We start from the raw sequence: 14,575 nt of genomic DNA, 5'->3' as shown, positions 1-14,575 counted from the left end.
GGATTATGCAAAATACGAAGAGAATTACTTCTTATGCTAATAGTATCTGACCTTTATTTTTTTCCCCCTTGTGCTGTTCTAATTGGCCACAGCCGTGCTGAGAGGACAGAGTGACCCGAGTGCCCAGGTGCCAAGTGGCAGGCCGACAAATTGGAGGTACATCTCCGTGAGCGAGCAGCCCGCATCACTGTCATCAAAGGGCTAACTAAAACTGTCAGCCACCATTAATCAGAACTGAGGCCTGATTCCTTCCGAAGGTTTCAGCCTGAACCAAGTTCCTCTGTTCCGCTGATCGCCAAGGACAGCTGCTGCCTGAACCAGCTACATCAGCCAAGCCACCCCTGCTCTCGGTCCCTCTCTGCTGTCACCTGCCCCACCCACCTCCTGTCTTTGTATCAGGTGCACATCTCTTGCATCCCATGAGACATCTCTGTGTCTCACTCATGCTCATGTGTTTATATCCCATGAGACATCTCTTTGTATGATGGGCAGATTTCTGTGTTTTGTCAGGTGACTTGTGATGAGTTTCCAATCTCAAATTTCCATTTCTGTAAGACGAGTCCTGTCAGCACAACATTGTGTTCACAACATTCCTTGGAATTCATACTATCCTCAGTTTCACGGGGTAATTAATGAATTCCCCCCTAAAAAAAATAGACTAAGGATGAACAATACTGGGCTGAAAGGTTCAATGTAATCTGACTCTTGGAAAATATGAAAAACGTGCATCTCTTCAGAGTCTGTTTAGGTCATCTGGTGTTTCTACTCTTCTACTCTGCAAATGGTCATCTTGCAATTGGATTCTAGACATTAGCTCTTTAGTGAAAACAGAAAAAAAACACTTTCTACTAGAAGGTTTTTGTCCCATTATCAGGCCACATCACAAACAATCTTAAATATACTGTATTACTGCTCAGTCTTCATATGATGTGTTATGAGTGGGCTAAGCTTCCTGGCCTGTAGCACAGCTTCATGTGTGCAAAATGTATAAGTCTGTCACAGAAAACACAATGTCAGGCAGACAGCCACGCAGGCCAGGCTCACAGCATCTCCTGAAATTAGGTCATCTTGCCACTTGCTGGAGCTGTGCTTCAAGTAAACCCTGTTATCTGGTGCACCAGACAAGATCACTCTCCTTCTTTAAAAGCAGACACAAATGAATTTTGGCACCTTACAGCTCCACTGTTTTGAAGCTCTCTGTCTTATGACCCAGTGGTTTGTATTCAGCTAATGTTTCATAATATAATGGTTTTTATACTTTGATGTGCTATGAATATGATAATGCAAACTGAGCAATTTAAAAGAACCATTAATATTTTCTTTCTGGAAAGAGAACGACAAATAATTTGAGGTTATAAATGTTGAAAAACAGAAATTGAACGCCATGTATATCACGGTACAGTACATACAGTATATTATGTATTAGTAATATACAGTATATATTACAGTATATATATATTATAAAGCATTAAAATATAAACAGTGGTGCTATAATCAACTATAACTACAAAATTGACATCTTTGTGGTTATAATAACTTGATTTATGTCAGTGTCAGTGCTACGACACAACACGTTTTGGCAAATTAGACGCAGACGAACCTTCCTTTCATCGTGATGGTTTTGAGGGAAGTGCCTGCAATAGAAAAGAAGGGGCTTGACTTTCGCCTCCTACAGCTCCACTCAAGGGCCAGGAGGAAATATCAGGGAATAAACATGGCCGCAGCTTAATAATGTTCAGAGCTCACCGAGTGGAAAGTGTTTAAAGTGTTTGATATTGTGGATAGGTCTGCTTTGTGCAATGATCACACGGTCCAGGACAATGGTATCGTTTCACTTCTGTGCAAATAAATACAAACATGTAAATACTGTGTGTCGCTTCCAATAATTAATTATGAATTATGCAACAACAATTGTGAACCAGTTTTGGTGCTTGTTCCCTGTTTTTCAAATACTGTTCTATGGTGATTTGTGTACTAACAGAAATGACAACTCAAAAGCTTTTGGTGTTGGTAAAGGGATACAATAACAACACAGTGGACACACAGAGTACATGCACACACTGCTGTGCAGACGTCCTGGACACAATCAGGAGTTACAATATGTGCACTATGTGCACGTAATGAGTGTCACCAATTTTTCTGAAAGCCTCAACTAGGGTTTTCCACTACTATAAATAAGTAAACTATTATTGATACAGCTGGGTTTGAGTGGGAACAATCCATGCTTGTCGTTTAGCATCTTGAATTCTCACTGATGAGCTTCTCCAGACACCTGATCCCAGAACCTCAGTGTGAAATACTTGTGATCAGGCTACGTGAAGTGTTGCTGCAGCTCATTCATCACCAATCAGTTCTAATCGTCCCATTGTCAGGTGTTCCTCGGCATCAGCATCCTTCCATCCTCTCTGCACGCCCTCAGAGTTAAAAGTCCATGTTTCGTACAACAAAATACAGATCTAATACAGGGTTGAGAGACAATGGCGAAAATATCAGGTGAAGATCACCTGAGAACTGTGTTTCTGAATAAAAAGCACTGGGTGAAAAGTGTATGACAATACTAAATGCCTAAGAATTAAATAATACACTTTTGTGAAGTGTATTATTAACATAGTAATAAGACAAAACTTCCTCTGTATTTTCTATAATCCTTCACCAGAATGAAGAGAGTGAATGAATGAATTGAATTATAGAGCTGCAATACCATGCCATGGAAATGAAGCCTTTAGTTTTTTGTGAATCCTACATCCCAGAGTGCCTCCTCCTATTCAAAGTGTTCAAAGGCTTCATGGTCTCATGAGATCGTTGTCTCCGACCGGCTCTATGATTGATCTCACTAAACTGACAGCGAAATCTGGCGTCAATCCCATCTCGACCGTTCCCCGACCAGCGAAGCCCGGTGCTTCCCTGGCCTGCCGCAAGCCCTTGAGCGGGATGAGGTGCGCTCACCTTTGGAATATTTCCACACGATGGTGGGCACAGGGTAGCCTTCCGCGGAGCAGTTCAGGATCACAGCTTTGCCATAGATTCCATCCTGATCGCCTGGCTGGACTACAAACCTTGGGGGCACTGCGCAGAAAACACGGGACGGGTAAGACGACAAAGGAAAGAGCAGGCAAAACCAACGAACGATGCAGAATTTTCAAATGAGCTGTGAGTGAAAACTTGCACTGCACCAGATCCTAAGGCGTGCTCGTAGGAGCTCTGCAGTTTCCTCCAGGTAGCTGACACACACACGGGCTCAGTTTTTCTGGAGAGCACAAAGTGAGCGAATTGCTGAATCTGCTATGGAGTGGGCAGTGCTTCCGCAGGGAAAAAATGGGAACAGCTACTGTAGTTTATTGACTTTCATATGCTTAGGTACTGTTTATACAGTATGTTGAATAAAGGACTGGAAAAGATATAAAAGAGCACATCTACAATCTTCCCACTTGTATTTTCTGAGGTCTGCTTTAATAATAATAATAATAATAATAATAATAATGATAATTCCTTACGTCTATATATTGTATTTTGGGACACTCCACTAAAAGCAGGACTCCCCTCCACCACCACCAGTGTGCAGCCCCACCTGGATGATGCACCAGTACTCTCCCCACACACCAGCTCTCAGTGGGGAGGAGAGCAGAGTGATGAAGCCAGTCCAGAGATGGGGATTATTAGGAGGCCACGATTGGTTAAGGCCAGGGGAAAATTTGGCCATGACGCCGGGTAACACCCCTTCTCTTTTCTAGAAAGGTTGTGGGATTTTTAATGACCACAGAGAGTCAGGACCTTGGTTTTATGCCTCATCTGAAGGGCTGAAGGAAGAATAAGACATATTCTTCTAGTATAATGTCCCCCCCCCATCATTATACTGGGGCATTAGGACCCAGATGGACCGCAGGGTGAGCGCCCCCTACTGGCCTCGCTAACACCTCACCAAGCAGCAGCCTCAGCTTTCCCAGGAGGTCTCCTATCCAGGTACTAGCCAGGCTCACACCTGCTGAGCTTCAGTGGGCTGCCAGTGGTGAGTTGTGGGGTGATATGGCTGCTTCCTGAGGTGTCTCAAGGTGCCCCAGCAGAGCTTCGATGAGTTCTGCAACAGACAGCTGGAACCCGAGCCTCACCTCTCACGATCAGCTGGCTCTGGTGCTCCACGGCCGCCGCGTCGTTGCTGGCGATGCAGGTGTAGTTGCCGTTGTGCATCAGCGAGAGGTTGGAGATGCGCAGGGAGCTGGTGAAGTCGATGTTGTCGATGGTGACGCCCAGGCTGGCGGGGATGGGCCGGCCGTCCTTCTGCCAGGTGATGGTGATGGGCAGGTCGCCGGATACCACCACGCAGGGGATGAAGACGCGCTGGCCGATGGAGAAGCGCGGGAACTCGAAGGGCTGGATGAAGGGGGGGACTGGAAGGCAAAGAGCCATCACTCATACACTGCTCCCCGCACAGCAATATTTATGTGCGGTATGAAAACACTTGTATCTTGGGAAATCAGAAACCCAATGGGAAGCTGGTGTTCTGGGTTTCTCTGGCTTTCCAAGGACACACTTAGATGGTGTCTGAGCCATCCCAGCATGCTCGTGTTCCTGCTGGTCCTGCACTTCCGGCCACGAGTCCTGCCGCGAGGTAACTGACGAGTGAAGACAGCCGGCCTGCCGGCTGCATCACCCTCTCAAACCCGTCCCAACACGGCCTTGCAAGTCAGCGTCAGCGAGGAGAAAAAACCACTGAGCAGAGAGGCAGAGGCAGCGCTGCGATAAACAACACTTTAGTGCTTATTTAATTCGTGGCAAATTTGTGGAAACAGCTTCTCCAGGGATTTTATAGCCACTGAAAGAATGAGCTTCGTTTGAGAGTCAATGAGTTAAAATAACACTGAAATAACCAACGCTTTGGCACTTATTTAATTCACAACAAAGTAGGGATAATGGACTCCAGGGATTTTCCAAGCTGCTTCAGAATTTTAAGCATCAGCGGTGCAAATGAACTAACTTGATTGTAATAGAAGCAGCACTTTGTTTCTTGTCCTCTTCCCTCCTCTGCATAGCGCGTAAGCAAAAAGACCAGTACGAGGCACCACAACCACACATGCTGTTCACGGCTGGCATCTCAGCGCAGTGCGCACGTGGACTGATGTTTTCATTGGTGAGGAGCTGTGCTTCCCAGGATGTCAGCTCGTTAGCAGCAAGACATGAAATTCTCTGAACCCGTAACATTGCTGAGATGATTCTCCACAGATGCAGAGCTCTGGGACTGCTATGCAAAGTACAAAACGGCAAAGTTCTGGGTTCATGCGACTGCAAGGAAGAGTGAAAGGCCACCTTTCCCTAGCAGACAGCAGTGAGCCCTTTCCTTGCCTTTTTGCTTTTGGCTGAGGCTACAAACAGCATTTGAGCACAAGGGGCTCCCACTATGCTCCAGCTCGAACCTGATTTTTTTTAATGAATCAAGACACTTTTCTTCATGTGCTCTGCAACTTCCTTAACCACAAGCAGTCCAGGGCAGTATGAATGCTCTGTCAAGCCTGATGCTAAAGACTTCTCTGCTCCTGTTCTTGTCTTCTGTACTCTACAGGGCCACGGCTCTCGTCTTCGAGGGCCAGAGTGTTTCCCAATTTTCATTCCACCACATCAACATCCTTTTCCCACTCCCATTCTTAACCCAAGAATGATTAAAAGAGACATATAAACCCTGCCAGACCGCGGCTCATCCTACTGCGTGCTCTGCACCAAAAGCTGGAGGGAAGGGCTTCTCAGTTCCGGTGCCTGGGACCCCTGCACCTGCTGGTTTCACTGCTGCACCTGCTGGTTTCACTGCTGCACCTGCTCAGCTGCGTCATTTAGCCCTCAGCTGAGCTGCCAAGGTGAGCATGAAAAGGGGGGAATTGTAGTTGACTCATGGAAATTAACAGTTGCAAAGAAACATCACATACGTCCAGGAGCCAACACCAGCTCAAGAGTGCATGAAAATCCAATGAGAGCCCAGCTGGAACTAAGGGGTCCCAGGCTCTGAATTTGGGGACCTCCCTCTGCAGGCTCAGCAAGGGGGTGTGTACCTTTGACAGTGACGTGCACGCTCTGGCTTGTGGATAGCTGGGGCTGGACCAGCACGTTGCAGGTGTACTCTCCCTCATCCACCTCCTTCTGGACGTCCGACAGCTTCAGGGTGCCGTTGTTCTCGAAGGCACCCTGGCGGTGATTGAAGGGCAGCAGGTTGGAGTTCTTGTACCACTTGATGGAGTAGTAGGGGTAGCCAATCACACGGCAGTGGATGTACGTGTCCCGCCCAGCAATGGCTGTAATGTTTTTCATTGGCCGGATGCTGGCAGGCCCTTAAAAACAGAACAGCAAGAACACTCTTTAAAACAATTTTGAGAAACAGAACAAACTCACGCCCTCTCTTTGCAACAGTGCCATGAATGATTGCCCCTCTGTTTGCCCCTCAAAAGAGGAGCTCTGTCTTCTGCAGTGCAGCTAAACTAGGGAGGCAAGATGTTGGGTGGCAGAAACAGGTTAGAGGTTAGTATCTGGATGCCCGGATGTAGAAATATCCAGAGTTTTTGTCAGTAGTGTACTAATGACAAAACAATCCACCTGTGAAGAAACAACAGGAAAATCTATAAAAAAATGTAAAAAAAATGTTTTTAGAAAAGTATCTTTTTTTCAGCATTTCTATCCACTTGAATAACCATAAGTTTCATAAGGGACGTATAATTTACAATAAATACAAAGTGGAAGTAAAAATCGAATGTAAACAGCTTTATTGTGTAGAATCTGTGGTTGAAAAAATAAAAACAGAGGAACAAAAATAGGAATGTGTGATTTTAGAAACTGGCAGCAAGGGGATGCTTTTCATCGCTGTGAGTTCTGTAAGTTATTTATGCTTTTCTCTTTCAGAAAAGGCTTCCACACTCTCAGAGTCAAATCGTTAAGAAACAAGTACAGGACTTCAAGAGAGGATTTATTTTCTGAACAAGAACTAGATAACATATGTAAAAGTGCAATTATAAACTTAAAAAAAGATGTAACTGTTAAGTGTTTTTTTAAGTTTCAGTTCCTAGATTCACTTAATACTTTCCCGAACTGCAGCCACAGATCCTTACCTGTACAATGCGCCCTTTTCTGTAAGAAGCAAAAACAGTACATTTGTGACAAAAGAAACAAGACTGTTTGATCGGAAACCAAAAGCACAATAATTTAGAGTGCACCATTTTCAGCCACAGCCAGGAATCAAATCAAACTTTATTGTACCTTTTCCTTCCTATTGCATGCTGGGTCTCGGAGTTTCCCACATCTCTCTTCAAAGCCCTTCAGCGCGGCTGTTCCTGTGACCACTCTGTCAAACTTACCCATTTGCAAAGCCAACAGCCAATCAAATTGTTTTTTTTTCTATAGACACTTGCACACACACTTCCAGCCAGACTGACAAACTACAAACTAACCGTCACGTTCAACAGAACCAGGCTTAATTTAATCAAAAATGAAAAATTTGGCCAAACTAATCAAAATTAAAAAAAACAAAAGCTGGTATACCCCTAATGAAATTTGCCTGACTAAAAAGAAATCCACATTCATGTTTACTGCTCTTATTCATATTAGAATTTAGGACAAAAAATTGACTTTAAAGGACCTTTTCATAAAAGTGAGGACAGGAAAATCAATAAGTATGAATAGATTCAATCCAAATAATAATCTGTACTGACTCCTGCAGAGTTCCTTTGCTCACATAAAGCAGCAGTGTTCCCTGGGCTCAGGAGACCTGCGGGTTTCCTTCCACAGCGATATGAATCTACACTCCCAGCGCAGAACGCCTATTTGTAATAACTGACAATTCTCCAACGAGACGAGGCATAGAGTCTGTGCTTTTCAGGTTCCAAGTCACGTTAGACCTTAAGTCTTACTTAAGACCTTGAAGCCCTGCTTGCCTGGACCCTGTTCACAGCGGTCAGCTTGTTTGCTTATTCCAGGGTCGAAAACCAGTATTCGCCTCCAGAGTCCAAAGGGGAAGAGCAGAGATCCCCCTGGCACACAGAAAGCTTTTGGTTTAGAAATTTGTGAAGGGGGCGGGGGGTGCGTGTGAGGTCTCCATCGCATCCGGACCCTGCCTGTTATTGAGGGGCTCCCCAGCTGCACCCCTCTTGGGCAGCACATTCTATAGCACCCCTTGAGACAGCAGCGACTCCAGAGCTGTGCAGGAGGGCAAGACTGTACACCTTGTCCAGGTGAACCTGGACTGAGCTCCCTGAACCCCCTCCCATCACACAAACTGCTGCCCTGGTCCCCTCGTGGAGCAGACTCCACGAGCAACCGGCCTGCAAAACTGTCAACTAGCGGAAGCCTGGCTAAGTGGGGGGCATGTTTCTCCTCAGCCATGTGGAAACTGTTATTTGAAAAGCTCCCCAACATAAAGCCATGAGCTTGCATTAGATAAAGAATACTGCATGGCCAAAATGATTGCCGAGACATGTGAACGTTAATTAAACCAATCCAGGCTACATTTTGTTTCAGTTGTAGAAATTTCAGTTTGAAAACCAATCAATGTGAAACACATGGACAAAGAAGCAAGATGACAGAGGCTGGCTGTCAGATCCATGTACACACTTGTAAAAGCGACCAGGAAGACATACCTGCTCACAAAGATACTTATTATACATTCAGTACAAACACAAACACACACACACCATTACAGACATATACAGCGTATGTACTGTACATACTGTACGGCACACATATTCTAAATGGAAAATGCAATGATTTCTGGAATGAAACAACTTTGTTTGATTAGGTTGAATAGACATACTTAAGGACAACTCACAGGCAGCTGAAGGCTAGTTATCTCTAGACGGATGTACAGGAAGGAATTTCATGCAAACAGGCCAATAAACATGCACACTGAACAGTTAACAGGGCAGGGAAACAAACTGAAGAAATGTGGATAGAATGACAAGCATGATTGGTCAATTAGAATAATTCAGGACAAATACGTGGATGTACAGTGCATGTAGATAGGTACATTATATTTTAAACAAGACATATGTGCATAATTGTGAAGACATTTAGTGTAAATACTACGTTTTCAAGAAGGGATATACAATGAATCTTTTTAAAATAGTTTTAAGTAGTCTCAGCAGTACTTAAGGCTGAATTGTAGTGTTTGGAAAATTGTTGATTTAAAAAAAATGGCAAAAAGTACATAGAGTACATATTGTGTATATATATGAATAAAAAAATAGGTAAGGTTGTATTAGCAAGTAAGAATGATCTAAAATTATACTATCAGTCTTCTATACAAAGATATTTTGCTTGGTTTGTCTATTGTAATTATGCTTCCCAGAGAATTTATGTTTTTTCAATTAAACAGATTTCAATTGAACAGCTAAGCTAAGGTGTGGCCAGTTGTCATCATTTCTTCTTATTACAGCACAGTGGGATGGGGATTTTTCAAGTGATGAAAAGGCAGAGGGGATGAAGAGCAATACTGTATTTTCACAGTAACGTGGAAGAGGCAGCTGCGACTGTGAAGATGAGGGATGAGACACAATGGAGGAGCGACCGGGAATCAGACCTACAAGCAGAAAGACTAATTTGGATGGAGCAAAATAACAACAATGGAGGGAAAAGAAACGGAATAAAAGAACAAAACCTGCAACTGAAAAAGAGACATGATGTTATCCTGAAATGAGCTCAAGTAAGGTTAGTTAGGCATCTCGGGGGCTGCTTCGAGCATGCATGAGCCTTGCGACCAGAATGAGTCATGTGTGTGTCTTTGGAGGAGCTGATCTGACAAGCACCTCTTACGTTTATTCGAGCCTGGTAGGTGACCACGCCGGCCGAGTTGTTGGCAGTGCAGCGGTAGACTCCGCCGTCCCGCACGTGGGTGCTGGTGATGTTCAGGTAGCTGAGCACGTTGCCCTCGGAGGTGATGACCTGGCTGACCCGGTGGCTGCTGTCCTTCACGATGGGCTCGTCGTCCAGCGTCCAGGTGACAGTGGGCAGGGGCGTGCCCTTGACGTTGCACACGAGGGACACCAGCTCGTTGGGGCTCACCACCTTCTCGCTGAACGCCGAGAGGATCTTCGGGGTTCCATCTGAAAGAGCACCAGCGGGATGGGCGGTCAGATGGACAGCCGCCCCAGGCCGGCGGTGTTTCGCGCCCGTTGGGATGACACACACCTCTGTGGCGGGGTCTCAAAGCGCTGACCCAGGGACGGAAGTGTAAAGCTCAGAAACTGAGAAACTGCATTACAGAAACTGCTACATTACACTGCTATTAGCAGGAATAGCAGGAATGGTTTATTGTTCCGACTATGTGCAGCTTCCACTCTGCACAGCTATATAGAATTGCTTGTTTCATTTAATCCTCTCACTTACACGACAGTGTCAGATATCTCAATGCCCAACATGAAGAGAAGTTCATCAATTGTTTTCTACACCCGGGTTCATACAGAGTCTTTCTCTATGGTAAACATATGCCAGTAGAAAGTCCTTCACCTATGAAATACCTTTATTATATATATATTGTCAGAGTATCACATCCTCCTTGGCAGTGACACCTGTAAGTGGGAACTGTTTCTTCACAGCTCTCAGCATGTGCAGGCTGTGGGGGGCAGAACGTAGGACATGGTGTGTTGGGGCGAGTGTGTAGGATATGGGGATATGGTATAGGGTGTAAGGTGTAGGAAATGGGGTGTATAGTATCAGATGAAGGGAGTTGTATTAGGTATAGGGTGTATAGTATAGGTTATAGTGTGTAGGGTGTGGGGTGTGGAATCTAGGATGTAGGTTCTAGGGTATAGGAAGTAGGGTGTATGGTAAAGGATTCTAGGATTAGGGTATAGTGTGCAAGATGTAGGATATAGGGTATAGTGTGTAGGATTTAGAGTAGAGAGCATATGATATAGGGTATATGATGCAGTGTACAGGATGTAAGGTGTAGGGTGTAGGCTGTAGGGTATATTGTGTAGGATGTAGGGTGTAGGCTGTAGGATATAGGGTATTGTTTACAGGTTGTAGGATATAGGGTACAGTGTGTAGCCTGTAAGGTATAGCTGTAGTGTGTAGGCTGTAGGCTGTTGGATGTAGCTGTGGGATCTGAATGTAAAGAAGAGATTCCCTTCAGCTCTGCCAGCTCCCTGGTCGCTGTGCCACTGCCAGTCCTTCCCAAACAGAGGCCCACATGCTTTTAATTTCCAACGAAACCTGACGCGCGACAAATGCATTACCCGTCACTCCGTCTGCATGGCTGCCCTATTTTATTTTATTATTTCTTCATCCCTTCTCTTGGTGACGGGCTCTTTGTGAGATGAAAGACGACATTATTTTCCCAGCGAGACCTGAGTGTCTCTGGAATCTCGCCTGCCTGTCGCTCCCTGATAGCCCGCACTCTCTCTACATCATTATAGATTATCAATACGCTCTTTATACAGTTGCCACGGCAACCAGGCCCAGGTAGGCAATGTCAGCCCCGTGCTGATGTTCTAATAATAGTCGCCACACCGTGACTGCACCGCAGGACTCATTAGCACACAGGTTCTGTGCCGATCGATTGTTCCCCCCCCGCCCGTGCCGGAGCCGCGGCGTGCCGCTCCTGCTCAGTCCCAGCAGCCTGCTGTTCGCTCTGGCAGGAAACAGCAGCGACCTTCGCAGCAACCGCTTCTCCAGCTGGCGGACCCGCGCGAGAGGCAGGACGTCGAACGAGGGAGCGCAGCGGCCCAGGGTGGGCTTCCGGGGCGCGAGTCAGCCAGCAGGAGTGCACGTGCGCCCTGTGTCCACCTGCTGCCCCCGGTGCTCCGATAACTGGTGGGATCTGGCAAGGCTGGGGCCATGTGCACGCACGGAGAGAGAGGCCGGAACAGCCACATGGAAACACCCCCTGCAGGAAGGTTTTATTAAACAGGGGACTAACAGCACAGCTGTGGCAGCAAAAGGGACACAGACTACGTAGCGTACAAGAACACTCAAAAGGTAACTCCAAAAGGGATGCTAACACGGCATATTTCACCGTCAGGGTGCCTCCCTTATAAGCTGAAAACATCAGGCTAAAGAACAGGGAGCTCTTTAAAGTTGGGCACCCGTTGTGTGTGCGCTGGGGGCAGGCAGCCAGGGGGGATGTTTCTCACCTTCCAGAACGACCTGCACGAAGTCCTGGGCAGACATTTTGTCCTTCCTGGCGAAGCACTGGTAGGCGCCTCCGTCGCTCTTGGCCATGCCCTCCATCACCAGGGTCTCGCGGTTGCTGCCCGCGATCCTCACGCTGTTGCCCGGGTGGATGACCTCCCCATTGCGGTACCAGGAGAGCTCATGGTCCTCGGCGCCGCTCACGCTGCATGACAGGGACACCTGGCTCCCCACACTGCCTTTCACCTTGCGGGGACTGACGACCACCTTCAGGGGCTCTGCGGAGGTTAACACACAGCAGTCCGGGTGTGAAAGCACGGCAGACGGACAATAAAGTCCATAGGTCCTTCATTTACCCCGCGGTGTTCACTGAGTACTCGAGATGTACTCCTGCCTCCTTTAAACCAAAATAATGCACAAGTGAACTGTCCAAGTGTTTTCATCTTCTGCTCGCAGGCGGCTGATTTGTACCGATTTCATCATGTTGATACAAAACAGACTAACCGCGCCGGCAGTTGGCACGGCGGTGTGTGTGTGTGTGTGTGTGTGTGTGTGTGTGTTTGCGCGCGCGCGTGTGTGTGTGTGTGTGTGTGTGTGTGCGTGCGCATCGGCAGCTACTTACGCTTCACCACCAGCCTTCCGACGACGGCAGCATTGCCGTAGCTGTTCCACACCTCGCACACGTAGTTCCCAGAGTCGCTGGGCCGCGCGCTCTCGATCAGCAGGCCCGAGACGCTCTGCCGGAAGCGGCTGTCCGGCTCCAGGGGGTTGTTGTCCTTCAGCCAGCGGTACTTGGGCGCTGGGTGTCCGGAGGCTTTGCACGGGAGCTCCACCCGCTGTGTGGCCATCACCTCCCGCCGGTCGAAGCCATCGAGGATCACCGGTTCGGAGTTTGTTGGGTCTTTAGTAAAAGAAATGTACACAAATGTATACAATGGTACTTTACTGGCTACTGCGGAAGTGCACAGGTGCAGTATTCCATTAGAAATATTCACCGTGGTAAAAACACAGAGCGAAGCAAAGAGCGACCATAAGCACTCAGCTTGTCACTTCGGGCGGGTTGGTGGGTCAGAGTTAGATCAGGTGTACTGGTGGGTGAGGTCAGTTCTGGTCTACTGGGGATCTGCGGAATCAGTTCAGGTGTACTGGTGGGCAGGGTCAGTTCAGGTGTGCTGGTGGGCGGGGTCAGTTCGGGTGTACTGTTGGGCGGGGTCAGTTCAGGTGTACTGATTTTTGGGCGGGGTCAGTTCAGGTGTACTAGGGAAGGGTGGGGTCAGTTCAGGTGTACTGATTTTTGGGCGGGGTCAGTTCGGGTGTACTGTTGGGTGGGGTCAGTTCAGGTGTACTAGGGAAGGGTGGGGTCAGTTCAGGTGTACTGGGGATCTTCAGAGTCAGTTCAGGTGTCCTAGTGGGCGGGGTCAGTTCATGTGTGTTGGTGGGCGGAGCCAGTTCAGGTGTGTTGGTGGGCGGAGTCAGTTCAGGTGTACCTGACACGAAGAGGCGAGCGCTGTTGCTCTGCCTGGTCTCCCCAGTGTAGCGATGCCGTGTGATGCAACGGTAGTTACACAATCCGTCTTCATTCTGGACATCCAGAATGTACAAGGCTCCCGTGGATGTGATGAGAAATCTAGATCCTGGAATACAGAGGAAACCCTGCTGGTCAGTGCTGTGCTTGAAATGTCACCCGGATGGCTGTCCTGGCTGTCCCCATTACTGTGTCCACTCTGTGTGTCCACTGGACAGCAGATCAGTCATTTTCCAAAGTATGCGAGTCATTACATGAAATAAAACAAAATTCAAAGGCTTCTCCTGGATAGAATTTACTAAATCTATTTTCTGAGACATAAGATCCTGAGTAACATGTTAATGTTACCGGAGCAAAACCACGTCAATACTACACCTGCCATCCATGTTGCCTCTCCTCATCTGAACACTTTGTTCTGACTCATGCTCCTTATGAAAATATGCGGATGTCTGGCATTGACAGGCACTGGAGGTGTGTCATTCAAACAGTACCTCAGATGCCAGATTAAAAGGATCTCGGAGGAGACCTCACAGGAGCCAGGCTGAAGCACTGAGTGAGGAAGCACCCTGACTGTGCCAGCCTCAAGTTGAGCCCCTGTAATTCTGCTCTTGCTACTGAGCTCTCAACCTCTATAGAACCCCGCTTCACCCATTAAAGACAAACGTCAGTTTAGCGACAGCAATTAAAGAAACAAAACCTCAAAAAGGTGTTTCCCCTCTTTAACAAGAACAATAAACACAGACCCGGATAACTCTAGGAGGATATTTTGATGACAAAAATGATTAAGTGTGTGGTTAAACATCACCTGCTCTATACAGGATGTTTTGCACGGCAGTAGAATTAGCCTGGGATTCTTAGTGCACACGGGGAGCCAGAGCACAAGTGCTGTGCTTGAGAGCTGAATGGTTAACACAGCTACGCTCTCCGCTCATGCTGTTCTCACAAGCTGCACTC

The 14,575-nt window shown here is 47.1% G+C and overlaps 1 protein-coding gene across 1 annotated transcript in view; it reads right to left on the bottom strand.

Moving 5' to 3' along the window:
* The window catches only part of dscamb (DS cell adhesion molecule b), a 166,411-nt gene that overhangs the window by 42,865 nt on the left and 108,971 nt on the right, over positions 1-14,575 (bottom strand). The window contains exons 4-10 of the mRNA XM_088921142.1: positions 13,584-13,730; positions 12,719-12,997; positions 12,099-12,374; positions 9,771-10,067; positions 6,036-6,311; positions 4,107-4,385; positions 2,947-3,066 (exon numbers count right to left, since the gene is read on the bottom strand). Of these exons, the coding sequence (XP_088777268.1) occupies positions 2,947-3,066; positions 4,107-4,385; positions 6,036-6,311; positions 9,771-10,067; positions 12,099-12,374; positions 12,719-12,997; positions 13,584-13,730 (1,674 nt within the window). The remainder of the gene's footprint in view (positions 1-2,946; positions 3,067-4,106; positions 4,386-6,035; positions 6,312-9,770; positions 10,068-12,098; positions 12,375-12,718; positions 12,998-13,583; positions 13,731-14,575) is intronic.

Source organism: Atractosteus spatula, chromosome 7, assembly GCF_055471065.1.
Source record: "Atractosteus spatula isolate fAtrSpa1 chromosome 7, fAtrSpa1.hap1, whole genome shotgun sequence".
Lineage (NCBI taxonomy): Eukaryota > Metazoa > Chordata > Actinopteri > Semionotiformes > Lepisosteidae > Atractosteus > Atractosteus spatula.
Note: the sequence above shows the minus strand (reverse complement) of the source record. Positions and strands in the feature narration are given on the sequence as shown.